The sequence below is a fragment of the Mus caroli genome, unplaced genomic scaffold (genome assembly GCF_978045245.1).
Source record: "Mus caroli unplaced genomic scaffold, Mus_caroli_1 scaffold_11, whole genome shotgun sequence".
In the NCBI taxonomy this organism is placed as follows: Eukaryota; Metazoa; Chordata; class Mammalia; order Rodentia; family Muridae; genus Mus; species Mus caroli.
The window spans coordinates 107854674-107882453 of record NW_028227266.1 but is presented as its reverse complement, the minus strand read 5'-3'; the positions used below and the strand labels follow the sequence as shown (position 1 = coordinate 107882453).

General features: G+C 55.3%; 1 protein-coding gene across 13 annotated transcripts; it reads right to left on the bottom strand.

Annotated features, from left to right (window-relative positions):
• Positions 1–955: 955 nt before the first annotated feature.
• On the bottom strand, positions 956–26666 carry Plxnb1 (plexin B1). Of its 13 annotated transcripts, XM_085828043.1 has the most exons (39): positions 26025–26248; positions 25447–25636; positions 21761–21813; positions 19892–21004; positions 18868–19050; positions 18362–18490; positions 18138–18238; positions 17717–17849; positions 17296–17452; positions 16929–17037; positions 16734–16842; positions 15657–16331; positions 15352–15474; positions 15026–15148; positions 14710–14803; positions 14451–14623; positions 14157–14308; positions 12843–12948; positions 12520–12656; positions 12088–12264; positions 11766–11895; positions 11338–11580; positions 10538–10714; positions 10313–10461; positions 9518–9618; positions 9212–9429; positions 8936–9114; positions 8746–8812; positions 8424–8570; positions 7658–7826; positions 7366–7469; positions 7206–7290; positions 6689–6861; positions 6379–6539; positions 6146–6293; positions 5363–5427; positions 5164–5239; positions 4261–4335; positions 956–3044 (listed from the first exon to the last, which is right to left on the bottom strand). In XM_085828043.1, the coding sequence occupies exons 4-39, from the start codon at positions 20996–20998 to the stop codon at positions 2940–2942; spliced, it is 6360 nt and encodes a 2119-aa protein (XP_085684169.1). In that variant the 5' UTR covers positions 20999–21004; positions 21761–21813; positions 25447–25636; positions 26025–26248; the 3' UTR covers positions 956–2939. The 13 variants fall into 13 exon arrangements, with proteins under 13 accessions (XP_085684169.1, XP_021028121.1, XP_021028116.1 ...); XM_021172462.3 differs by lacking the exons at positions 25447–25636; positions 26025–26248 and adding an exon at positions 26547–26666 and having other exon boundaries at positions 21761–22590; XM_021172457.3 differs by lacking the exons at positions 25447–25636; positions 26025–26248 and adding an exon at positions 26547–26666.
• Between the last annotated feature and the right edge of the window lie 1114 nt (positions 26667–27780).

Sequence of the window (27780 nt, the reverse complement as noted above, 5' to 3'; positions counted from 1 at the left end):
CTTACTGCCAACAGAAGACAAGACGGACCTCTGCCGTGCTGTGCCCCAGGGTAGCCCAGTCCCTCTGGGCCTCAGTCAGCAGGCCCCGAGGGAATTGTTGCCCATTGCCAGGGTTCCAAGTGTCTTCCAAAGTGATCTCAGATAATCAGCATAGCACAGCTGTAACGGCCACAGACACCCTTCTTCCATTTAAAAAAACAATGAGGGCTGGAGAGTCAGCTCAGCGGTTACGAGCACTGGCTGCTCTTCCAGAGGTCCCGAGTTCAATTCCCAGCAACCACATGGTGGCTCACAACCATCTGTAAGGGGATCCAACCCCTTCTTTGGGTGTGTCTGAAGACACTGTACTCACATAAACAAACCTTAATATATATTTCCTTCCTTTAAAAAAACAAAAAAACACTATACAGGTGCTGGGTGTGGTGACGCACACCTTTAGTTCCAAAGCTCAGGAGACAGAGCGCTGTGAGTTCAGTGTCAGGCTGGTCTACACAGCAAGCTTCAGGCCAGCCAGGGAGAAATAGAATCCCTGTCTCATATTTTTTTTTTTGTTGTTTTTTGTTTTTTTGGTTTTTTTTCTCTGTGTAGCCCCGGCTGTCCTGGAACTCACTCTGTAGTCCAGGCTGGCCTCAAACTCAGAAATCCGCCTGCCTCTGCCTCTGCCTCCCGAGTGCTGGGATTCATATGAATCTAATCATCTGGACAGTCACCCAGCGTTTAAAGTGGGGAGGGGATGAGAAACGTGGGACCTTAGCACACTATCACGCTTTGTGGGGAACAATGAGGGCATACCTTTGCAAAGCGGGAGTGAAGCGCGGGAGAGGCTGAGCAAACTGTATTACAAACAGTCTATATTGAAACTGGCCAGGCCCCAGGTGAGCCACCGCCAAGTCCTGTTGGCACTGGCCTTGCCGCTCTCAGCCATGGCAATCGAGTGAAGACTTAGCTTCCTCTCTGAAGTGGTAACGTTTTTATTTTCATGACATCTTCTATCACAATGTTCTGTGAGGGTGAGACAGGAGTGACTCAGAGCACATTCCATACTCGCCCATCCCATGAGCACACGCCCAAGCACGCAGGTACACGGCCCTCCTCTCCAGGAACCCTTACCTCCTCAGAGGACTCCTAAAGACTGAAGAAGCCCAAGCCTGGAGCAGAGGTGTGTCTCTGTCACCATCCCTGCCATGTTGACTTAAAAGGTGCCTCCCTTCCTGTATCTGTCTGAAGTCTAGCCAAGACCTCATTCCCCTGTCAGCCCTGTTCTCTGTGACTGTCAACAACATAGTTGGTCAGAGTAGCCACTGGGGGAGGCAAAAACCATTCTGCATGAGGATAAAATCTGAACTAAGACAACTATCATTAGTACTAAAGTTCACATGCTCCCAAAAGAGGGCCTAACTGCTGGCCGTCTGTGACTGTGGTTCCCCACATTTGGCAGGCATGGGGAAGATGGGATCTGACAGAAATAGTCACTGTGATTACCCCTGGCATGAAAACCAAAATGGCTCCTGCTATCTTGAAGACAAAGATTCTAAAAGACAGCAAGAAGGGACTCTTGGAATTGTATCAGCCCATGTCTTCAACACTCGGGGAAGATCTTGAGGGTGGCCAGATCACTGGCTATACACATGAGCCAAGGTGGAGCTCTCTGAGGATGCCACGACCCTTGCCTGGTGAAGCCAACAGCATTCTCAACTGCCAGCTGCCAAGTGCACCACAGTACCATGGTCTTGAAGCTCACTTGTAGCTTCTAACAGGAAAATACCACAAGGTGGCTACTACACAGGCAGGTGAGTAGCTCTGAGCTCCTGCCTCAGGTACCTTAACGTGGACAGCAATGTGGAAACTGGAATCCAGAAACAGGGTCATGGACCTGAGACCCACACTTCCTGGAATCGCCTTTAATAATGCCATACTTCCCCAATTCCTTTAAAAATTCATGGAACATGAATGGCGAAGTTACCACGACCTGCAAGCAAGGTGGACCCCTTAAAGATGGAGGACAGAACCCCACATCTCAGGCCCCAACTCTCCCTGAGCCTTATTGTGCTTTAAGTTCTTTCTGGGGAGTGTTGCCTCTGGCAGACCCTACCTAGGAGCCGGAGAGAGCTTGCCAACCTCACGGTGGCCTTCCGTGGGCATCAGGGGACCCTTCAGAGCACAATGCCCACATCTCCTGGCAGCTGCCAGTTCTCTCTTAGCAGAGGGGCTGGTGAGTCCATACCATGTGTTATCCTTTAATGAAGAGCTGTAGCATCAGTGGGTCGCTGCTCTCCCCAAGGCTCCCCTGAAGCAGCTGTCCCTCCCCACCAGCCACCTGGAAGCCAGGGTGGTCCCAAGGCACCAACCCTGCTGAGGCAGCAGCAGCCTAGAAATGCATATCTCTCTCTCTCTCTCTTTCTCTCTCTCTCTCTCTCTCTCTCTCTCTCTCTCTCTCTCTCTCTCTCTCTCTCTATCTCTCCTGGGAATTGGCAACAGGGAACAAGGACAAAGGAAGGGAAACTTGAGGTCAAGGAGGATGGATGAAGAAGACAGGAAGTGGGCGGGCGGGTTCTCTTCCTTCCTCTGTGATTCCCAATGGGACATAGGTCAGTGCTCAAGAACAGTACAGTCTCCCCAGGGGCCTGGAGGGCCTACCAGACATTCTCTGGAAACCTTAAGTCCCCAGCTCCCTGCAGGCTGGCGTCACCCAGGAAGTAGGTCAGAGAGTCACCAGGCTTGGGGCAGGCCTAGCACTACCCACTGAACCACTAGGTCCCAGGCCTACAAGGCAGGTCCAATGGGGCTATGAGCTGGTGCCACCAAGAGACTGGGAGCCACCTTTCATTAAACTCTGCTTGTCAGTCACTACAGGCATCTACAAAGGTGGTGGCCTCTCCCTTGAGATTCCAGGGCTGCCCAGGAGGTGCAGAGACAACAGCAGGCAGACTCCCTGGTCCTTATAGATCCGTGACCTTGTTTTCCACGGCAGCGGCAATCTGCTGGAGCCGGTAGCCCAGCTGCATCTTCTGGGCAGTCCCATCCTCTTCCAGGGCAGTGATGATCTGAAAGGCAGGACCAAGAGAATCAGAGGAGACTTGTCTGGACCCCACGGTCACCACAGATAGCATTTGGGCAGGGTAGTCAATGGGAATTCAGTGACTAAAGACATAGTGGTGAGGCTGACTGTAGGTCTCACTGGTAAGGGTGAAAACAGAACAGCCGCCTGGGTTGTTTTCTAGGGTGTTTGAGGCATGGTCTCAGGATAGCCTAAAACTTCCTGCCTCTCCAGTGTCGATACAGTTGAGCACCCACACGCAGACGTTCAAGAACAAGCTGCCAGGGAATGACAATCGCCACTCACTCAAGGCCACTCACCACCTAATGCTCTTTCCTTGTCACGCTCATTTTGTGTAGAAGCCAGCCTCACACAACCACTGGCTTTCTCACCAGGTCTGTCATAGCCAACCCCATTGCCCTTCCTGACAGCTATTGGCATTTCATGACTCTCTGTGCCAAGACCAAGAGGATATGGTTTGGGACACAGATATTGAGGCAAAAGAACAACCCAAGAACCACAAATGAGGTTGGCATGAAGGAACAGGCGGCAGGCAGAGCTTGGGGAGAGGAGCTGGCTCTCCTGTACGCCAACAGGTGGAGGCTGCATCAGCTCTGCACCTCTGCCTGTGCTGAGGCTGGCATCAAAGGAATGAGGCTGTGGATCCCTTGGTTGTTACCAGGCCACTCAGCTGAGACCACGACGCAGGTTTCCGTGTTCTCAACAATAGGCACATCACTGGTGCCACATGACTGTGGTAATTCTATAGGCACTCATAGTTGACTAACAGCGAAACGGATGCACTTAGACATCAAGGCTGGTCAAGAGAGGCCCCAGAAAGACCCCTCCTGGTTCGGTGGTCCCCTCATCTAGCCTCGTCCCGTGCTTGACACCTCACCCTATGTCTCCTATGGCTTATGACACCCAGGCCAGTCTGTACCCACAGAAGCAGTCATGGCCAGGACAAGGCCAACCTTGGGATCTGGGAGGGATGGTAGCTAGGTAGTCTTCCGGCATATCCCACATACCGTCTCCAGATCCTGACAGATTCTCCAGATGCCCCCAACCACTGCCACCATGCCTGGGCAAGCTCCACTGCAGAAGCATAATGGGGGATTGGGGGCACAGGGAGAGAGCAGAACCAATGTGGGACCCTCACTCAGCTTCCGAAGCAGCACCCTGAGCTCGAGGCCAGCCCTGCAGTGGGGCCCTGCTGTGCTCACCTGGTCATAGTACTTGTTGATATACTTGTAGAGCTCATGCAGAGCCACTCGCGCCCCAAGGTCGGCAGAGCAGTTCTAGGGAAGAGGGCAGATGGAAGGGAGGGAAATGAAGAGGCTGTATTGGCGAAGAGGCCCAGGACCTCAGCGAAGGATGAGAAAGCACAGGCCCTGCAGTGGGAACAGAGCCCAAGGCAAAGCATGGTGACAGCTCAGGATGGGACAAGGCCAAACCTCCATGGTAGGAAGAAACTCCAGGACTAGCTTCAGCAGGCTGGAGTTTCCACGGGAACCCTGCCTGCCTCTCCCAGTCAAGGCTATAGCTAGAAGTCCCTCTCACTCATTCCAAGCGACTACAGGGCTGTGGGACAAGGAACTGGCTGGGAACTGGGCACAATTTTACTCTGGTATTACTCAAGACCATTGCAAGGGTTTCCGTGAGGACGTCGGACCCGCAGCCTCCTTGTCTAGACAGTACTAATGGTGCAGCCAAAGTAACTCATGGAACTCTTAGGGGGACCAAATGCAGAAGCCCAGCCCAAGAAGGGTTTGACAGTGCACCCCACAAGTATAGCTGTGGTGGTATGGGTGTCCTCATTGTCGGTTAAGGAACAGTTTTGTAAATGTGGGTGTGGAGGGTGAAGCGCGGTCCAGAACGATGGGCAGCATGGCCCGGAAGTCTAAAGGCCTAGAGCTGATTCATCCACTCTGTACTCCCAGAGGCTGCACACAGACAAGCGCCTGGTAGACCCGATTAGGTGACAGCTATCAGATGAGACCCCTGCTCACTCTGATGACATGACAGGTCTGGCCTTTTGCAGGAACACTCTGCCTGTGTGATGGCAGGGTGTGCCCTCTCCCAGGCAGATCACAGAGGGGTGACAACGTATGAAGGGGAGGCCTTACCCGGGACAGCTCCGCCAAGACTGAGTTCATCTCTTGGTCACTGGCCGGGACAGTCTGTCTGATGTCTGCATAGTACCTGCCAAAAGGCCCAGGATGGCAGATGATCTATAATCAGAGCTCCCTCCCTTGGTACCCACCAGGGCCCACCTAGGGCTTCAGCCGCATGCCTGACTCCGCAGACCCACTCCCTCCCCGGTACCTTTCCACCATCTGTTTGTAACGGGGAATATCTCGAGCATACAGAAGCTTGTTGATGGGAGAATCCTGGATCCCAGCAGGAAGACAGGAGAGAAGGAAGGGTCAAAGTTCAGAAGGTCATCAGCTCCTGGGGCTCCCAACATGATCAGTTTTTTTTTTTTTTTTTTTTTTTTTTTTTGGTTTTTTGAGACAGGGTTTCTCTGTGTAGCCCTGGCTGTCCTGGAACTCACTTTGTAGACCAGGCTGGCCTCGAACTCAGAAATCCGCCTGCCTCTGCCTCCCGAGTGCTGGGATTAAAGGCGTGCGCCACCACACCCGGCACATGATCAGTTTTATAGCAAAACAACCCACATGCCAGAACCCTCCTGGTTCTCAGCGAACCAGGACAGTTGGTCACACTGGCCCACTACCTTGTTTTTCTTACATGTTACTTTTGTGTTTGTATGTGTGCATGCATGTGTGGAGGTCAGAGGGCACCCTATAGGAGCTGGCTCTCTCCTTTCAGCACATGGGTCCCAGGGATTGAACTCTGGGTCATCAGGGTTGGCAGCAGGGGCGCCCCCCTCCACTCTGCTCATCCCCTGAGACTGACCACGGCTACTTTCTGGAGAGCCCTGGGATGAGGCCTGGAGTGGGAATGCCTTAAGTCAGAGGCTGCCCACAGACCATCTTCTCCCTGCAACTCTGAGGAAACCCTGAAGATCTGTGCCCCACACACTCCACAGCCACCAGCTACATGGGTGTCATCATTGTCCCTGTCATATCTGCCCCCCAGTCTGCTCACCCGGCCCAGCTTGTGGTCGGCCAGGGTGCAAGCATCCATGAAGGTCTGTGCAATGACCAGGAGCACAGCATCCATGTTATCCGAAGTCTGCACATCGAACACAAACTGTGGGTTCTTGATGATGTTGATCCAGAACCTCAGTGGCAGGCTGCAAATCGGGGGAACGGGGGCCAGTAACTGTGCTGTGGAGGCAGAGGCCGCCACATATGTCCTGAGCCCTGTTCCCCCCATACCTGTTGGTCTTCCAGATGTGGATAGTATCCTGATCAGAGATGCCATGCTGCTGAGCTTGTTCATCCAGCAAGTCAAAGAAGTACTTCACAGCCAGAGGCACAGGGCGGCTGGTGCTGAGAATCACCTGGAACAGGTCATCCACAAACTTCTGCAGTGTGCCCTGTGGGGAAGAAAAGAGAGCCCAGTTAGGATGGAGACTTGGCATCAGCCAGTCTTAGGCAGCTCTTGGCACTCCCTCATGCAAGTCCCACACTACCCCCATGTCCCATGACAGCTGAGACCCCATCGCCCATTCTCTCCCAGCCCCACCTTCATGGATAGCAGGCGTGTCAGGTAGATCTCAGGGATAGCCTTGGCTCGCTCACGCTCCCCACCCCGAAGGCTGCCCCTCCTCGGCCTGGGAGGCTCTGGTTCATCACTCGGCTTTACCAGGTGCCAGGGCCGGATGCCCCCCTCATCTACATCCTCCAGCATTGGGGTCCCTGTGCCAAGATGTAAGAGCTTAGTGTCTCACATGGTGCCACCTCCTCTTGGGAACCAAAGTCCAGTTGACTCCCCCAGGAGTGGCTAAAGCTTCTCTGAGAAGAGAAAGAGATACTCAGTCCAAAGAACCGTCCTTCCCTACTCCCCAGGACTGAGCAATACAAACACAGAAAATTACAATGAGGAAGAGGAGGAGGAAGAGGAAAAAGAAGGAGGGAAGGAGGAAGAGGGAGGGGGAGGAGGAAGAAGAGGAGGAGGAAGAGTGGGGAGGAGGGAAAGAAGAGAAGGAGAGGAGAGGTAAGAGGGAGGGAGGGGAAGAGGAAGAAGAGGAGGAGGTACTCACGTTCCCCAGGGACATAATCCTGGTTTTCCCTAAGAATATGCTTGGTGAGGCAGGGGACAAGGGCCACCGTTGCTCCATCTGGGACCTGCTAACCACAGCTGGTGACACTTCGGTCAGTCTTAGTCTACCCTACCCACCCTCCAGCTCCCATCCTTCCCACCTTGTAATGTTGCAGTGTGTTCAGACGCCTCCACAGACCCTGGAGTTCGGAAGTGACATCCTCATCAGAAAGGATAAGGTGCCCAGCCACTCCAGACCGCCATTCTGCAAGGGCAAGAGAGGACTTGGCTCGGGGCTCCCAGGATCTCTTCCTGCCATGCAGCCCATCTCATCCTAGGTGGAGGCATGGCCCCTTCACCTGGGATAGCCTCACCCTTGGAGGACCAGTCTCGGGCCAGCTCAGGCCCAGGAGCATCTCAAGGTCCTCAAACTACCCTGCTCCTGACCCTCACCAACATCCAAGGTGCAAGAGTCGGGCCGCTGGGCAAGAGGCACTCCCTTGTAAAGCTGGTCTAGCATCTTCTCCTTGGCCTGGGAGATGGTGTCACAGTCCAGGACTTTCACAGGTACACACTGGGCTTCTGCTGCCCCAGGCCCCACAGCCAGAAGAGCATTCAAGGTCTATACAAGAAATATGAGAGATTTCAGGACTGGTTCCATATGCTGGATGACCAAGACACAGGTCAAGAATAGGGACAACCAGGAAGAAAACAGTCCCTGAGTCCACCCCGGTACTAAGCAGTCCTTAACTCTCTTCACCTGTCTGCCTTCCACTTGATGCAAATGCTCAGGGGGTGAATGGGAGAACCTCCAGGTGAGCACCCACCCTCTTTTATGCCTGAAGGAAGTTTGTGTAAGCCAGGACTCCCCACGCAACGTGAACGAGAAGGGCTGGGTCCTTCAAAGAAACCCTTGTGAGTAATGGAGAGGAGATACAGGCAAGTCTGCCGGGCAGCTACTAGCTTAGGGAACACTCTGGCGCAGGACAGATCTGTGGGTCCATCCTAAGTCGGGGACCCTCTGAGATTCTCAATTCTCAATCCTGCAAAGCCAGGGCTGTCACTCAGTGGTAGAAGGATGTTTGCTAGCTTGTGGGAGACCGGATGAGTTCCTACCACCATTAAATGAATAAACAGCCTCTCTCTCTCCGGCAGGGGCTCCATATTCAGGGTCAGACCACAGGCTGTTATAGACTGATGGAGCAGAGCACACCCTTACCAAGGGACGGTACTCCACATCCTCTCTGAGCAGGCGGTTGTCATTCAGAGTGTATTTGGCTTTGCCAGTCACACTGTCCACGGGACCCTTGTCCACTTGATGCTTAATCCCTCTGAAGAGCATGTACAGAGGCTCTCCCACAGAGTCCTGGGAAAGTGTGGGCAGTCAGCGCCTCTGGCAGGAGGCAAAAGTACATGGGGCATGTTTTGTGGGGTGATGTCTTTGCTCTGGCACGAAGGGGCAAGCTAAATGAATGGCTGGAGGCTTAGTGCTCTAAAGGGCCCGACCCTCCCTAACGAGGAGCTGTTGGCCCCTCCCTCACCCTCACAAAGGTGTAGAGGCAGATGGACATCCAGTTGGTGAGCAGCTTTTCTACCACGGTCTCTGTCCTGAGGTGGCAGGAAGGGAAGGCCAGGTTCAGCAGGGACTAGAGGGCTCCATTCCACACTCCAAACCCAAGCCCCTGGCTCTACTCCTGGCTCCAGCTGTCTATCACCCTGACAGCCACTTACCTGCGCAGCATCAGCTTGGGGTTCTTGGCAACATACTGAGCTACCAGGTCACTGAGCAGAGTCCGCAGTATGTCCGTGAAGTATTCAAGCTTTCCGTGAAGTGCAACAGTGAGCAGAGATGCCACGTAGGCACGGTCCCGAGCAGAGAAGGTGCGCTGACTCTCCAGTGTGTGGATGAACTAAGGCCAGGGAGAGAGTGAAAGGTAGGTTCAGAAACAGTTAGATAGGGAAGACCAGGAGCAAGACAGGGGTGGGGCAGCCTAGCTGAGAGTGCACCTTGGTAAGGAAGAGCTTGCTGTTTAGCAGGTTGGAGAGCTGCCCCAGGCCCTGTTCCACGGTGGGTCGCCTGCTGTCAGGCACACCGAGGTCCCTGTGCAAGGGGGACTCCCGGTACCCAGGGAAGAAGACCCTCTCAGCATACACTTTGTAGTCAAGGAAGGGGATACCGCTGCCAAGGAGGTCACTGGTGAGATCCGTCATCTCCGTCATGAGGTCTGTTGAGCACAAGAATGTCAGTGGATCCCATGTGACCAGAGCAGCCGTAGGGAGGGCCCCCGGCTACTCCCGCTCTGGAAGCCTCACCTGTAAACTCCTTCTTACAGCGGTCCCTTACGCTGCTCTCCAGGTTCTCCAGCTGGATCTGCACTTTCTTATAGTCCCTCAGGGCCTGCTTGCTCTTCCTCCTACCAGCACCAGGGGCAGAAGGGAAAGGTCAGCAGGCCAAAGCCCTTGCTAGGCTCAACTGGTTCAGGCCTGCTTAACTGTACTCCAAGCCAACTCCAACCATGTCAACCAGTATAACCTGACCATGCCCAAGCCAGCCTGACCCAAAACAATCCATCCTGTCTCATTCCCATCAAGCCACATCTACCCATCGCTCAGCCTGAGGGTCAGCAAACCCTCGACATGCCAGATAGGGCCCCTGGTTTTATAAGTACAGTTTTGTTAGGACTCTGCTATACTCAATGGTTTATATATTGTTCATGCCCAAGGGCTGAACTGAGGATTCCTGGAGACCACCAGGCCTGTTGCAACCATTTCCAGAGGACTGATCCCTTATATAAAATATTTGTAGAGTGGAGCTGGAGAGATGGCTCAGTGGTTAAGTGGTTCTGTTCTTCCAGAGGACCCAGGTTCAATTCCCAGCATCCACATGGCAGCTCACAACTGCCTGTATGTAACTCCAGTTTCTGGGGATTTGTCATCCTCACACAGAAATATATACAGGCAAACACCAATGCACATAAAATAAAAATAAATCTTAATATATGTATGTACACACGCGCATGCACACACACTTCTTGCAGAGCCCTGCTCTCATCTGTGCCTTCTCTGGCTGGCCACGCCTACCTACCTGCCACAACTGGCCCCACCCACCTGTATATGAGGACAATGATGATGACACCCAGAGCCAGGAGAGACGTGCCCACTCCCAAGCCCACTTGGGCTGCCACAGGAAAAGCCACGGGGCTCTCGCCATCGTACTGCACATGACCCAGGGAGAAGCGCAGGTTCCCCATCTGTACCTGCGTGGGAAGCTACCTGTGAGCCAGGGTCCCAGATATCACCATGCCCAACCTAGCCCAGGCCCTGCCCACTGACCGTGAACTCAGGCAAAGCGTCTGGTGCCTCTCGGAGGGCATGGGGATGAGGCAGGGGCTGCTCCACAGGGGGCTCACAGTACAGGTGGTTCCGGGTCAGTGTCTTTACCACGCAGGGCCCATCCCCTATCATGGCCACCACCTCTTCCTTAGACATGGCGAGGTCCAGATTCTCCCCCTGTAACATTGGGTCGCTGATTTGTTTCTCAGAACACTGACCACCTCAGCCTATGTTCCCAAATGTGAGTGGGATAATCCTGAGACCGTCTTCCAGCCCCGTTTGCCCTGCCGGTGGAGCCGTGGTCACAGAGGTGGCCTTCAGACAGCTCACCGTAACTGCTCACCATAACTTCTCTGTGCCTTCTCACCTTTCTTCTCACAGCTGAAACTGTGGAGAACCTAAAGCAGCCGCCCACACCCTCAGCAGTTAACCGAGTTACCCTCGGCTAGGTGATGTTGGATCGTCTGGATGTGGCCAGTCCATGTGTCCACACATGTATGGACTACTTACCATGTATGTCACAAAAAGGGTCTAGTGTTATCCACGTGAGCCCAGTTGCCAAATGAGCATCAGCCTGTTACCTAATATGTACCACACTACCCAATTAGTGAACATGCCAAACGATTTACTTAACCAAACAGATCCCTTCAGGGAGTGTAGGGACCAGGGCCACCAGTCAAACCCCTGCCAGGACTTATGCTGTACCAACCACTTTAGATTCTCTCAGCTTGCTCTTTCCACCCTGACCTCTCCAGCATACACATGCTGTTCTACTAGAAAAGCCCAAGAAGGTGTATTACCTCCACAGAGAACACACTCCCTGGCTTGTGCCGGAACGGCGTGGTGGGATCCTCGGGGTTCAGGGAATGAAGGGTGGGATCAGCCTCATAGGAGAAGGGTGTGGGGCTCAGTGCAGCAAAGTCAAAGACCATGTTGTCGAGGATAAACTCCACCTGGACCCCAGAGTCCCAGGGTGGGCCAGGGAGAGCAGGAGTGCGGCACATGAGGAGCTGGGAGGAGTTCACAAGACACGGCTCCTCAAACTGCAGAGAGATGAGAGGAGAGCAACTGAGGCACCCATCTTGTGAGATGGGAGGCTGAGCAAAGGCATCTCCTTTGGCACCAACTCCCTGGGACTGGCCGTGGGTGAGGGGAGAGATGGCCAGCCTGGTGCGAGCAGGAGAGGCTCGTGGGTGTGCGACTGGATGACGGCTCTGGAGCCACGTACTTTCTCGGGGACCGCGTGGTGCTTCTGTGCAAGCCCCTGGCCATGCTGTCTCGGGACCACAGTCACTCGGATTCTTGGCCTCTGTACCACATCAAGATCCTGGCCGCGGACCCATATCTCACGTCCTCCGCTGAAACACAGCCCAGGAGCCACTTGTGACTGCAGGGCCCAGACCCAGCCAGCTCAGCCCCCAGCCCAAAATTCGTTCATTCATGACCCATTCTGTCAACAGTAAGGAGTTCACAGTTCCCAGAACCCCACCTCCCACCTCCCCTATCGTGAGAACTGCAAAGACCTTCCAGACATGCTTTGGGCCCCACACCTGAAGAAGCTCTTGGAGGGGCCCACTGAGGTGACATTGGGGTCTGATGTATACTTGAACTGGCCGTGCTGAAGCCTCCGCTCAGTGGCCCCAAACAAGACGGTCACTGGAAGTTCGGCGGGCACAGGGTATGGGCCGGTCTCACAGTGTAGCTGCTCAGACTGCTGCTCCAGGAGCCTGGGTGGAGGGGAGAAGATAGACTAGATCCAGGAGCTAGGCACCCACTCAAATCTTGGCTCACTTAGGTTCCTCACCCACTGAAGTCCCCGCTGTGTAGCTCTGGAAGCTGTACTTCTACCACAGCCCTGGTTTCTGGAAAGCTGGCTAGAACCTTCCAGTAGGGCAGACTTAACCACTCCACGCTGGCTTTTCCCAGCCCCCAACTCCTCCCTGGAGTGTGTGGACTTTGTAGAACAAGAAAGCAGCCCTTACAGGTGGCAAGGCTGCTCTCCAACCACCACACGGATGTCCTCTAGCCGTCCAGTGAGGAGCTTAGAACCATGCAGGGTGAGGCGGGTACCTCCAGCTCTGGGGCCACGGGCTGGGAAGATGGAGTGTACTTTTGGATCCTATGGGAAAGAAGATGGGGAAAGACAGACAAAAAAAAAAAAAATCAGGATGACAGAAGCCAGAGCACCTCAGACAAATAAGGGAGCCTCGGGATGGGGAGCCTTATGAAGCCAAAACCAAATAGGCTGAGACATCCACAGGGGGAGAGGCCTCCAGGCAGCTGGGTTTGTTTAGCGTTCAGGCACCTGATAGGCAAAGCTGAACTCTGAGACACCGTGTCCTCTTCCAGGCACCTCCACTGCCACAGTGCCAGTCACCTCCTCCCCGCTGGCTCCAGTGATGCACACGAGACTGTAGGCACAAGATAGGCAAGCACGGGAATACCAGACTGCACAGATCTCCCTCAAAGTGACCTGGCAGATCCTCTTCCTGCCACACTGGCAGGTGTTCTCCCTTCCCATCCCCCTGTCACTTTGGAAGCAACCCCTTGTGACACACTAGCAAGCCTTAGCATCAGATGAGCCACTCCTGGGTCAGTCACTCAGGCACACCCTCTAACAAGGAGTGTACTCCCCTGAGGTGACATGGGTTTACAAAGAAGCCCTGGAGGGCCTGACTTGTGGTCAAGCAGAGGAGCGAGTAAGAGGGCCTCACCAGCCACCCCAAGTCTTCCCTACCACCGTGTGGTCAGCACCCACTTGCAAAGTAATGAGAACTTGATCTGATCCTAAACAACAGATCCCTAGAAGCCTCTTGTCAGGACGGGGGGTGGGGGGGGAGCAGATGTGAGCAGTCAAAGAAAATGCTGGTTCTTAGCCAGAAAACAGAAGCCTGGGGCACATGAACTTCCAGAATGTTAAGTCTACAGTGGTTAACATTGTCACGGTCATACAATACTGGCAAAACAGAGCCAGTGGTGTGAACTAGCCAGGCAGGCTCCAGCCACAATACATTTTACAGTCCATAAATCACTTCATAAATTACCTAAGTCTGACGGTTCTAGAATTATTAACAGTGTAGAGGGTCTGGGAGTTCTCATTTACCAGCCGGAGGAAACAAACAGGCGTGCTCCCGCAAAGTGGAGCATAATTTATATCTTATTTAAAATATAAATTATGTGGCTCTTCAGCAGTCCTTCTGAGGGGACAGTGAGGGGTTACCCTGCTCCTCTGCCAGGTTTGGGTCCTGCTGCATATGAGCTTCTCCTGGAGACTGATCTACATTCCCCCGGGGCACTCTGGAGGTGTGCCGCAACAGGCTCTTCTGAGAGCCCAGCCAGGGCAGGCCTCGGAGAAGGTAGTACCAAGAAGAGCCACCAGCAAGCTCCAGGCAGTGATTCTGCCTGACAGACTATAATGATCCCCAATCAGCCTGGGCCAAGGCTCTGCCAGAGTGGTATACACAGGAAGCCAGAGTTCCAGGCCATGGTAACCCAGCACTAAGGCACTGACACCATAAGCAAAGACGGGAGAAAGGCAGGCAGACACATGGAGGAAAGGTCCTGAATAGGAAGTCATCCTGCCACAGTGCCCTCCCACTGATGAGCCCAACCAGCTCACCTACTAGAGACATCATACTCCCCAGCATCCACAGCGCAGGGAACTCCGGCCACTCTGACCATGTCCAGGACATCCTGCACATGTTGGCCCAGGTTGGAGCCCCTGATAGTGACACGGGTGCCTCCGTCTATAGGTCCAGTCAGTGGCTCCACCTGTTCCAGGACAAGGACCTGTCAACCTTTGTGTCTGAGGCAGTCCCAGCCTATTTTGAGTTCTGTGCATTCACAACATGGACACCCCCCCCCCAAGGGCAGCAGTGAGGAAGAGAAGGCACGTGCCAGCATCCTGACATACCGAGTGAATGAGAGGCGCGGGGCACTGGGTGGCCACAGTCTCGGCTTCATTACAGGCTTCCCGGGCCACACAACGCGGATGCTCTCCCTCACACCACACACAGTCGTACTGAGGCATGGCAGTTTGGCAGCGGCTGCAGTCCCCATGTCCCACAGAGCAGTCATACAACACCACTAGAGACAGCGGGAATGAAACATAACATGGAGCCTTGAGCAGCCCTGATACCAACAGCCTGCCCTGTGGTCCCTAGGCGGCTTACCATGCAGCCCATCGGCACTGTCCACACGCAGACCGCCTGCCCAACGCAGGAACAGCCCCACCTGCAGTTCTGGCTTCAAAGCTTCATAGCTGAACTGGAGAAACAGGAGTGAAGTCAGAGCCTAGAGTTTGGGCCAGGCCTGGGGTGTGGCTCAGAGAAAAGACCAAAATGACTAATTAGGGGAGCAAAGGCATATGGCCTAGCTGGGATGTCCATCTACTGTCCAGTGTCAAAGCTTTGACCCGAGACAAGTTCACGGCAGCTGAGGCTAACAACCAGCCTGTGGCCAGTGTCTGTGCCCACCCGAGGTCCGTACCTGATGCTGCTGGCACTTGACGTGGCACCAGGCATCTGGAGGCGGCGCACACTCCACCTGAGCCTCCACAGCCACCTCCCGGCTCCCTAGCTCCAGCACACACTCGCTGCTCCTCGGGCCATCCTGGGGGCAGAGGACACGCTATTCAGGTAGAATGGGAAGCTGGGTCCTGAAGGCAGCAGGCAGCCCCTGCCCCAGGACAGCTGAGTCAGGGTCAGAGGCTGCGGCTGGCGATGTCTTCTTCTTGCTTTCAAAGGCTTGGGTAGACCCTATCATATAGCCAAGCAGCTCGAAGGGAAAGCTGATAGCTGGATAGGCAAACACACCTGGAAGAGCCACAGATTCCTGCCTCGAAGCTGGACTTCGCGTTCCACATGGACCGGTATCAGCAAGGAGCCCTGGACAGTCTCCACACAGGGGCAGGAGCTCACCCTCTGATTCACCTCTCCCTGCAGGCACCAAGGGTGAGGCAGTCTGTGGCTCCCACCCTGACCACCTCAGTCCTCTACCTTGCTTGGTTCCATGGCAACACTCTGTTCTCACCCTCCCAAAGGAGAATCAATCCCAGGGTAAGCAAATGGCTGTGTCTTCCCCTCCCCTCCCGAGGCCTCCTTCCTGGGCTGGACCTCACCAGCTCCCAGAGCCCGGGGGTGTCGTACTGGTAGTCGAGGCTGGACAGGAGGATGAGGGGGGCAGGAGGGCCCTCGTGCTCTGCTGAGTCTCCATCACCTGAGAGGAGTGTGGAAGTGGAGAAGGCGGGCGTGTCACCCCCCATCCACTCATCCGCCTCGGGCAGCTCGCCGCCTCCTTTGGTAAGCCAATCCAGAACGGGCTTCATGGAGCCAGGGGCCCCTGGGAAAGTAGTGTCTGGAACAGTGCCAGGGGGCTGGTCCAGAGCCACCATGGAAGGCAGAGCCTCAGGGCCAGGCTCTGCAGGGGACACTGCAGCTGCATCTGAGGGGAATGGGTAGGAGGCCAAGAGGTCCTCAGGTGTGGTCGATGGTCCCAAGCCAGTGGGGGCAGGGACAGTGGTTCCAGGTATAGTAGGGGGGTCAGAAGGAAGGGGCTTCTCATGAAGAGGTGACTCTGTGGAAGTAGGGGAAAGTATGGGGCCAGGACCTGCCCATGGGCCCCAGAGGCTGAGCCGGGAAGGCTTGGCCCCAGGTAGGACATCTGAGGCTGTGGAGGGAGCCCTAGGCTCTATTGGGAAGCTGTTGGGGGTAGGAGTGACTGTGGTTTGGGGGACTGTGGGTGGGAACGGGGTGAGTTCATCCCTTGCAGGAGGGATTAGGGGAAGGAGTGGGCTCTGAAGGAAAGGCCAAGACAGACAGGAAGGTCACTCAGCAGGCAAGCGCAGGGGCAGGCAGGCAAGGGTATGTTAAGAGGGAAAAAGACCGAGGAAAGAGAAACAAAAACATCCCGTTAATTCTCTAAGGCAGAAGCACACAGGGCAGGCTCCGGGGGTCTGTGCTGAGGTGGGGAACCAGGGCCACACCTCTTGCCTCTCAGCTTAAATGTCCTCCCCAAAACAGATGGGATGGACAAGCAGCCATTCTCCAGTGACTCTGTCACACAAAGCAGCTGGGGTGCTCAGAACAGAGCTTCACAGGAGGCTGGCGGGCACACAGATCCCAGGCCATGAGAAAACCCTCACCCTGGGAACCCCTAGCTCCACCCTCAACGTGCCTCATCCTGGAGTCCCACTAACCTGTTGGCTTGCCACCATAGGCCCAGCGTCACACGAGGCCTTGTGTGTGCACAGCTGCTGCCACACACACCAGTTACAGCCCCAGCGGCTGCTCACACAGGCCCGGCACCTGCGCACAGTACAGCCAGTCAGTCATGAAACAGAGACCACGGTAAGGGAGCCCAGATCTGGGGACAGACAAGGTAAGGAACTCACGGTGCAGATGGGGAAGACGCAGTAACCGCCACGCAGTCATAGAAGGAGAGGGAGGTGCTGGCGATCACCACGGCACCAAACCTGAGCTCCACGTTCACAGAGATATGGTCTGCAAAATGGGGGAAAGTGCCAGAACTGAAGAGTAGGGAAGGCTGGGGACCTACATGGGATGAGGCTGGCACCCCAAATAGACAGGAACTAGGGTCTGAGGACATAGCACCAACACTGGGGTCCTGGAGCCAGTAAGGGGACTTAGAGCACATCCAGGATCTTCTAGAGTTATTTCTCATCCCAGTAAGACCTCTTAGAGCAAGATGGAAGCAGGGGTGGGCTCCCAGGTCCAGGGCTGGCCCCTTCTCTCACCCACCGGCTCCTCTCTGCAGCACTGGGGCCTCACTGGGGTCTGGGGAGGGACACATCACACCAGAACTGGTCAGTAGAGCAGGACTCTGTTGATCTCCAAAGTAGCAGAAATATGACTCCCCTGGCCAGAGAGATGGCAGGCCTGGCACCGACAAGAAAACCTACCAAGAAAGCCAAGGGCACACTTTAGGCACCACTGCATGGTAGGCTACAGACTCTCATTTAAGGGCATCAAGTACAGGCTGGTGCTGGCATCCCTCCCAAATACTCTCTGGCCTTGATTGATAACAGATAGAGAAATCCAAGGCCCAAGAGAAATAGCTGAGCAAGGACTGTGGTATTTGATGCAACAACACAAAAATCCAAGGTCTCCATCCATCTAAGTAGCTCTCCCCACTGGGGCCCCGCCCACTCTGGTCATTCACCTCCCTCCTCTCTTCCCGACTGATATTGGCAGGGCTCACGGCCACCACTCGAAGACAGCCCAGTTCTGGCTGGAAGCTCCACAGCCACTGCTCTGGGCCCTGGTCCCTTGAGCACTCCGACCGGCGACTACACCTAAGAAGAACCAGCATTAAACTGTGACCCTCCGGCAGCCACCGAGAAGTCACACAGCAGAGACATCTCTCAAGTCCTGAGGCCTTCCCTGGTCACAGCCCTCACGTGAAGTTGATACCAGGCTCTCGTGTCTGCTATGGCAGGGAGCCAAAGCTATGGGCAGTGAGTGGATAAAGAACTGGGGGCTGGGTACCCACATGTTAGAGGCTGAGAGTCAAATGGACAAGGTCAAGAAGCCGTTATAGAGGCACAAGCCCTGGTCGGGGATTTGGTAGATAGACCACTAACCTGCCCAGGAGCACACACCATCCGCAATAAGGGTCCCTGTGAGCAAGGCAAGAGTCACAGTCCAGGTGCTGAGCACAAGGGGCCACAGGAACCTTCACAAGCTGTGACAGCAAAGAGGACCTGAGGCTGGCAATCGGAAAACCAGTGCCTCGCCCAATATGGGTCCCAGTACCTGCCCAGAAGCCCCTCCCAGCAGTCACCCCCGGCCTGTGTCCGGGACTTACAGTAGTCTGAGTTGCTACATAGAGATGCTCAAAGGTACCATCAAAGGTAAGATCTCTGTTCACGGGAGACCCCGGCTGGATGCTCTGTTTAGAATATGGGGCAACACTTCTTCCAGGGCCTAAGTAGACCTAAGATGAAAGACCACAAGGCCTGGCACCAAGCTCAAAGCCACAAACTCAAGACCTTCCTCCACTTAGAACTGAAACAATTTATGACTAATAATTTTCTCTTTTGACAGGTGGGGGGAGGCAGTCTTTAATATTTGTACCTTGGAGGCAGAGACAGGCAGATTTCTGTGAGTTCAATTGAGAACAGCCTGGTCTAGATGAATTCCAGGCAAGACAGGTAGGTTATCACACCCAGCCTTGGGCAAGGTTTGTGTGTATGTGAGGAAGATCACAGGTAAATACCACCCCACCCTCAGAGGAGCGGCACAGACAGCCGGGGTGGCCTGTAGCATGTCACATGTCACACATCCCAGCCTCAGAACTTCCTAAGGACATACCCTATGCAACTGTCCTTGACTGTCACCCAGGAAAGCAATAGTGTGTCCATCTTCCGTGGTGACGGCCACAGCTGTTAGCTGAACCCCTGGCAGCTCCAGAATTGGCGTGGCTTCCAAAGGGACACAGCTGACCATGGGACTGGGTGTGTGGTCAGAGCCACATGGAAAAGCATCCGGGGTGTCCTACAGGTAACAAAAAGCATCACTGAGACCCTGCCTGGATAATCCCCCAGGACAACCATCCCCTAGGCCCTAGTCTCTGCCAGCTGTCCCGACAGTAGCCCGCTCCTTAGCCTAACCTCAGTGCATTCATCTTTCACCCTCACCTTGTCTGTGACCCCATCTTCTGCCATCCCCTTTCTGGAAGCTAATTCCTCCAGCAGCTACACTTAATACTTTCTCCTGAGCCACACCCTAGAGGCCTCAGAGCTTGGCTCCTCCCCCAGTCCCAGCCCACTTGCCTGGGCCCTCTTCACTTTTCTGACTCAGTGAGCAACTGTGGCATCTCTATACCCTCCCTAGGTTTGAGCCAAATCCCATCGTTCCCTTTTTCTTTTGTTGCTCTAATGCTCACTCTATATTCAACCCTTACCTTAAAGCCCCAAACACTCTCTTAGCTGACTTCTATAAAGTCACTTCTTTTTATTATAGATTCATTTATTTTATAAATGCATACACTGTCACTATCTTCAGACACACCAGAAGAGAGTGTCAGATCTCATTACAGATGGTTGTGAGCCACCATGTGGTTGCTGGGATTTGAACTCAAGACCTCTGGAAGAGCACTCAGTGATATTAACCACTGAGCCATCTCTCCAGCCTCCCCCCCCCCCCACCTTCCCCTCACCAAGTCACTTTTTAGCACCCTGACTCAAGCCCATGCCTGTTCTGCTTCCTGCCAAGAGGACTCTTCTAGCTTAGGCCTAAAAAGAAGCACCTAACACCTGTCCTGAGAGCCACCCTACCTACTCCCAGCTCCCCAGACTTTCTGGGCAGGTGCTTGGTGGCCAGTGCCCAGACTCACCACTGGTAGCTGTGCACAGTCGGAAAGGACATCGTATGCAATGTCAGCGACCTTGGTCCCGTTCTCAGCACGGCCTTCCCGAGTATAACAGGCATCTCGAGTGTAATTAGCAAGCTGGTCTACCTCATCCAGGGGGAAGGCACAGAGCACAGAGGTTCCAGATGCCCCAGCAGATGCTGACAGGGGCCAATCCACAGTGGGAGGAGCCACTGAGGAGAAAGCTGCAAAGAGTACGTCCCCACGGGCCACCTCCTTGGATGTGGCTACAGCTGCAGCCTGGATCAGACCGTAGCGACCACCCTGGCAGGCCAGGGGCAATTCCACGTAAGAGTAGTAATGCTGGTCCTGAAGGCACACTCGGGACACATAGGCACGGAAAGCTCTAGAAGGGGCCTTCAGGTCTCGCCTTAGGAACAGGAAGTATGCACTGGCCCCACGTACAAAGGCACTCACGAAGTGGTGGCTGTACTCGGAGAGGCGGCCCACTGCTAACTTGGCTGTTTCTTCATAAGAGAAGGCAGCTTGGGGGTCTGGAGGTCGCAGGGCTCGGGTTGTAATGGGAGGAATCCCACCACCTACACCCCTGCTGGTGTACCCCCGCCCCACAAACAGGAGGGGCTCCCCTAACAATCCCTGGGCCACCAGCCCCACTGTACTGACTGCAGGGTCATTTGCAGCCACATACTGGGTGTCCCCAGGTCGCTCTGGCCGTAGCAGCAGCTGCCTGATCTGTCCCAGGCTCCGTAGCTCACAGATGCCCTGGTGTACGCTCCCACACACCACCAGAGCCTCTGGGCTCACCAGGAGCAGCTGGTTAGGGTTGTTAGTAGGCTGGGCTTGGGGACATTCATCAGGTATCACAGGTGGCAGACAATCCCGGCTGTCATTCACAGGGCCCGTGGACACCACGGCTTCCAGCTGCAACCCAGGGCTCAACTGGAACAGGAAGTTGGTGGCCCCTACATAGAGGGTACCTGTGGTGGGGTCCCTTGCCAAGTGTTGTAGATGTGTGCCATTGGCAGTGAAAGCAGCTGGCAGAGGGGACCGCAGGGTGACGACACACCCGGCCCAGAACACCTGGAGAAGAACTGGGCCGAGGACAGACATGGTCACCTGGCAGAGAAAAAGGTTGGGCGAGACTCAAATGGCCAGCAAGGTCCTCGGAAGCCACTGCTAAGGGACAAGACTGTGGCGCTGAGGACCAAACTGCTTCTCCTAACCTAGGCTGCTCAGAGATTCCTAGTATTCACTAGGCCCAGATACCCAGGGTGATCCCAGGTCTACAGGTACCAGGCAGACACAGGAGACACTGCCCTTGGAAACTACAGCCTCACCTCTTCTCTGTGGACACTACGCTCTCAGGAGAGCTGTACCTGCCCATACTCCACCTAGCTCCACACTCAATCTTGTTCCTTCCAAACCCTGCTCTCTGAGTCAGGTGAGGTGACAAGATGTCAGAGGAGGGAGAGGGCCCCCTCTATATGGACAATGAATTCTTAGGTAGGATCAGGAAGTCTTATAGACCACCAGCATGTCATAACAAAGCAAGAATTAGGTGCAGGGTGCACACCTTTGATTCCCATCACTTGGGAGGCAGAGTCAAGTATATCTCTGTGAATCTGAGACCAGCCTGGTCTATATGGCAAGTTCCAGGACCACCACATAGAGAGGCACTGTCTCAAAACAACAACAAAAGAACGAGAAGCATTGGACACAGGACCTTTCAGGCCAGGAATCCAGAGGGCGATAACCAGAAGACTAACAGGCCATGCTGGGAGAGTGAAGGCTGACGGGCAGGGCCCCACACTGGGGAACTCTGGGCTGCAGAGAGAGTCACACTGTTCCCTGTTGGGGTGAAGTCTGGCTCACCTGGCAGGGCCGGCTGGATCAGCAGATAACGGCATGACCTGAGCAGGAGTCACCTAGCCAGTGGGGGGAAAGCAGAGTATGAAACTGGGGGCTGGGCTGCAGGCATATGGGAGCCCTGGACTCCCCTCCCCACTACCCAGTCTGCCTGTGGAGCCCAGCCCAGCTTGGCCCTCAGCCACCAAACACATTCCATAGAGGACGCCTCCTCAGAGCCTACACGGGGAGGGGGAGGGCAGCAGAGCCAGGCACCCAAGGGGCCTGGGAAAGGTCAACTAGAAAGGAGCCCCATGGCCATCTGGGCCCAGTCAGGCCCCCAGCACCGCTGTCCCTTCTCAGTATTCTTCCCATCTTTCCCTTACCCTGTTCTGCTCTGTCAAGGCACACAGCTATATACCATTCACACAAGCCATGGGCCACCCTAACCCAAATGGTACCAACATACTAGCAGGTACACACACACACACACACTAAGATCTGTGTATACAACCTACCCTGAATGCATACAACTGCACACAAACACAGGAGCACTTGCACATACAGATACACAATGATGCGTGCAGATGGGACCTACGCACACAGTAGACGCACACACACAAACACAGACATGCCACCCAGGGCACATGTATCTATGTTCTGACACCACATGACGAGTCATACAAATCTCCGCCCCCTACAGACACTGTACAGACACATCGGACCCACCCACCAGAGACAGACACATACCACCCACATTAGATTCCTGCACATACAGACTCACGCACACTTCCCTGGTTTCAGCACTAAGTCCTAGAAAGCGGTGGAAGGCAGGCCATCTCCCGGAATGTTCTCTCCTGCAGGTTGTAGAGTCAGAACCCAGAATGCAGTATGAGTGGTGGGTTGGGGGTTCTGAAGAAGTGGTCATGCCTGCTTGTGCCCTGCAACCCTGGGACCTCCCCAGACTTTTGAGTGCCTACTTTCTTACCTTGCAGGCCTAAATCCCTAAGGCTTCTAAATCCTAGACCTAAGTAACTATGGCAACACTACCTCTCCCATACTCCAGTGGTCCTCAAGCAGGAACACAGAGTTTGGTTATGGGACAAACTATTCTACACTGAGAAACACTTTCCCCTCCTTGTGCCCAGGCCACACTGCCCAGGCCCTCCCACCACCCAGCTGCCAGGCTGTCTATGTGGAAGATTCCCAGAGTTCCCTTCTTTGCCCCTGGATTGGCCCATCTACCAGAGGCTGCGGCAAGGCGCTCCCGAGGCTGCCCTATCCTAAGCTGGGCTGGGTACAAGGCTGAGAGGAAGGTCCAGCAGCCTGGCGGGAGCAAGGACGCTGTGGTCACAGCCCAGTGGGAGCAGGGGGCCATGGCCACAGTCTGGCTGGGCACGGCTCCCAAAATAGCTTGGGGGTTTCCATTTTTAGTGTGGAGAGAACAGGGAAGCTCTATGGGAGCAGGAACAAGGCTGCCTCTGTTTGCCACCCAAGGGGGTTGGGGTTGAGGGGTGTGGGGGGGGGGTGGAGAGGCTGCAGGGAAAGTCTTGAACCCAGCCAGAAGCCCAGGACTGTGGTAAGGCCAGGCTACTAAAAAGCCTGCTACCTTGTTTCTTCCTCTGGAAGAGCAGAAGCCATCTCCTGCTCTCTGCTACTGCCTAACTCTCTCCAACCACCTTGGGCCACAGACCCTGGGCCTTGGGCACAGGGTCCCACAGTGAGACCAGCACTTGCCGCTTCATGAGCTTGTAAATATTTGCTTAGCGCCTACTGCATGCCAAAGTTTCTCAGCCCTCAAGGGGCAGTAACAAAGCCACTCCCCAAACTGAAGTTGAGGGGAACACACAGAGAAATGTGAGGGCTCAGAAAAGCTCAGTGGACAGGTCAGAGGTTGACTCTCTGTAAGAAACGACATCCACGGGGCTGCATACCACGGGCAGGGAAGGACAAAGGAGAGTGGCATTTTTCTCCTCCACATTAGCACACAGATTTCACTGAACGTCAGCTACACGCCACAGAGGCATCTCTAGTCCCTATGAGGACCTCACTGGAATTTCGTTAAACAACAGTGGAGTGCACACACTCAGGCTTTTGGGGTACCCTCAGGCTGGAGAGAGAAAGGTCAAGACCCTCTCCCCCACACCCTCCCCCACACATGCCCCTCGTTCCAGCCTAAACTGGAGGCTTGTTCTTCTGTTCCTCCCTGCCAATACAAGGGCTGTTCCCTCAGACTGGAATGCCCACTCCCTCTGTCTCCCATTACCTCCCACACCCTGCCATCACCTCCCTGAGGAGCCTTCCTAGGCCTCTCCGGCTCCGGAGGAGGTAACCCTGTGTGGTAGATGAAATGGACACGCCCAGCTACCAGGCCTGACCTATCTATCCTGCTCTTCCTTGGGCTCTGAGCCTCAGATTTCCCATTGGTGGGAAGGGAGGAAGGACTCCTCTGGGGTGTACCTGGCATGAGTGGGCCCCGAGACCATTTTCTTCTGTTCCATCCTCCCACTCTAGACAAGAGCTCTTTAAAAGGCAGAGAATACCCGCTTTTTATAAGAAGGCCCCAGTAACCAGCAGACCCAACGCAGAGCAGGTGTTCCCTACATGGTGAACGAGCCCCCATTTCACTGCCAAGGAGATCCAGCCAGGAGGGGTAATATGGAGCTCACACTCCGCTTTCAAGCCTCTTAGCATCTCAAAAGCCAAGGAATCGGCCCAGTTTTATTAATGATCGGACTAGGGCTTATTTGGAGCCAAGTCTCACGTCCCTAACTTGCACTGCCAGTATCTCCTCCCTAACTCCCCACATCTCAGGCTGCCCAGGCTCATCGCCAAAGTCTAACTAACTCTGCCTGTGCCCAGGCCTGCCCCATAGGCCTCTTTAGAACCCACACTCCATGAAACCCTACGGCAGGGCCCAAGACTGGTTGCCTGACTTTTGCAACGGGCAAGCAACACCTAACCCTCTCCTGCAGCTGCTCTCACCACCAAGAAGACTCACAAATTTAGCGCCTTCCACATCTGCACTTGTCTGGGAGTTGAGGAAAACTGGCCTTCCCTTTCTGAGCTCGGCCACCCACGCTCCCGCCCCTATCCCAGTATCCACTTAAAAGGGAGAGTTACTTTTTGACAGTGAAAGTGGTGCGCACTACACACCTGCCGTCTGGATGTTGAGTAGGGTGGAAGGGAGCCATCATTTAACAGACACCCGCCATAAATTAAGGCGCTCGTCAAGCCCCGGCTGGGTGTGTGGGTACCGAGACAGAGTCCCAGTGTTAAAAGGCTCGTGGTCCTCCTTTGTCAGTCTCTGCCTGAAAGATCTGTTATCCTATGGGGAAGCCTCCACTTCCCTGCTTCGGCTCATCCTCAACCCTCCTCCCTCCACTGCTCCACGGGACAAAGACCCCACCAGTGGCCCAGGGAGGGCGGGGAAGGGGCCGGCCGGTCCCGACAGCGGCGGTGGCGGCAGCGAGGAGGGGGCGCGGAGGAGCAGCTCCACCTCCTCTGTCTCCCAATCGCGTTACAGGCGGTGCCGCCAGAGTTTGCCTTCGCGCGCGCGAGTGTGGTCCCAACTCTGAGGACCGAAGCCGCCCACCGGTGACTCCACTCCGGCTGCCCGTGCCCAGCGGGATCGAGGCCTCGGGCCGTTCCACCTGGGTGCGCGCGGCTCTCGCCTGCAACCCCGCCTTCCCTGCCCAAGTCTCGCAACTCACCGCCCGACCCTCCTGCGGGATGCGCGCGGCGAGGCGTCCGCCCGCAGCTCCCGGCTAGCTCAGATCTGCGCGCGGCGGCCTTCCCTCCCCTCGGAGGTGGGTCTGGCGGAGCCGCAGCTGTTACCCGGAGACCGAGGGGCGGAAAAAACTGCGCCCGCCGCCCGCCCCTCCCGCCGCGGCGCTGCCTCCGCTGGGAACAAAGGAGACAAAGCCGCGTCGGCCGGCCCGGGCTCCGCTCCTTCCACACACCCCCACCCCCCGCCCGTCGGGCCGCCCTCCCCCCGCGCGCCTCCCGGACCAGGCCGGAAGCAGCCGGGAGAACGGGGTACGCGGTCCCAGCCATCCGGGACCCCGCATTCCGGTCCCGCGGGATCCGAGTTTGTGAAGGGCCTGGGGGGGGGTGATCAACCCCTCTCATTAAATGGGGGCTGCAGCGCCCAGGCGGTAGCCATGGCAACGCAGACGTGTAGGGTGAGGAGCCTAGCTGGGAGCGTGGGCGGTCCGCCCCGCCCAGCCGGGCCTCACCTGCGCGCCGCTTAGGACCAAGAGGCTGCGGCCATGGTTGCGAGCCTTATTACCTGGGCGTTGAGATACAGCACAGGAGCCTTTCCCCGTCCTGCCAGAGTTCGAGGGACTTGTGCCCCACACCTGCTCTGCCTGTTCCATAACCACCATCTTGACTATCCCCAACGCACCTCGCCCAGCGACCGAGCGCCCTCATTCCCTTCTAGATCCCGGCCCTTGGAGCCATCCTCTCCCCCCAACTTTCTTCACCTAGTCTCCTAGACGCCAGCTTCTCCTCTTCTCACCTGGCCCTGCCCACCTTTCCTTCTTTCAATACTCCACAACACCCAACCTCTCCTTCCGGCCCCCACCCCTGGCTGTTTGAAGAGAGCCCGGGCTTTGGACCTGAGTTTGCGCCATCACTAAGCCATGTAACCTGACACCCCTTCCCCCCCCCCCCCCACACACACACCGACCTATTTGCTCCTTGACTAATAGGGGGTGATACCACCAAAGCTGAACTGTGTAAGCAGGGCATACTGGCTGTGAGGTGCAGAAGTAGGGTCTTATTTCCTTCCCTCCTCCACGGCCTGTACCTGGAGCCATGCAGAACTCAGAAGCCTTGAGCAAGTCTGGACTCCCTCCTTGGAAAACACCTGGGTCTTTCTGGGAAGGAAACCCTGGGCAGAGGTTCTCTCCTGAGGGCGTTTATGCAGGGCGGTTCACACCCGGGCTTGCCAATGGCAATCTGTGGAGCCTGGACCTGACCCATCCTGAGGGCTTTTGAAGGACTTTGGCTCAAGGCCATTGGCATAGTGTCCAGAAAGGGAAAAACTGCATATACGTCACCTGGAAGCCTCTAAGGTTAGAGGGCTCTAAATTGGGGGAAGCCCGAGTCTTCCGTTTCTGCCACTTCACTAAGGGCTGATGCCAGGCTGCTCTACCATCACACCCTCAGCCTCCCGTGGGGTGGGGTGGGGGTGGGGTGCTGGCTTGATTTATGTCAACTCGACAGAAGCTTGAGTTATCTGAAAGAACTTCAGTGGGGAAATCTCTCCATAAGATCCCCCTGTAGGGCATCTTCTTAATTAGTGATTGACAGGGGCGGTCCCAGTCCATTGAGGGTGGGGCCCCCCTGGGCTGGTAGCCCTGGGTTCTGTAAGAAAGCATACTGAGCAATAAGCGGCACCCCTCCATGAGGTTCTGGCCCTGCTTGAGTTCCTGTCCTGTCCTGTCCTGTTCTGTACCTGTCAGTGATTAACAATAATGTGGAAGTGTAAGCCAAATAAACCCTTTCCTCCCCAACTTGCTTTTTGGTCATGGCGTTTCATTGCAACAGAAACTAATTAAGACAGGGTCCTATAGCTCATCTGCCTGCTTTCCAAAATACCCCTCCCTTAGACCTCAGATCCCCCCTCTTCTTCCTCCATCCCCATCCCCCACCCCACCCCGCTCTGAGCACCTGATCCCAGTCACCTAGCACCTTGTCAGCACCATGGCAACTCTTCCCTGACACTGTCACCCCAACTCTCCAGCTCCTCCCCCCCCAACCTTATGCTCCACAACTCCCCCAAACCTATCCCCACCCTGCCTAGGTCAGTCTGCACCCACTCCCTCAATTACCTTGGCCTCCCTACTTCTGCAACAATGTGTAGGAGCCCCTTTCTTGTACAGGGAATCCTCTCCCCTCAACCCACTTTCTCAAACGCATGCCTGACAGAGGGAGGCCTGACCACAGTGATACAGCCTTCCACAGCGATCCTCATCTGTACACACAGACGGTGCATCCTGGCCCTTCAGGGGTATCAACACCCTTAGGTGCTGGGCTTG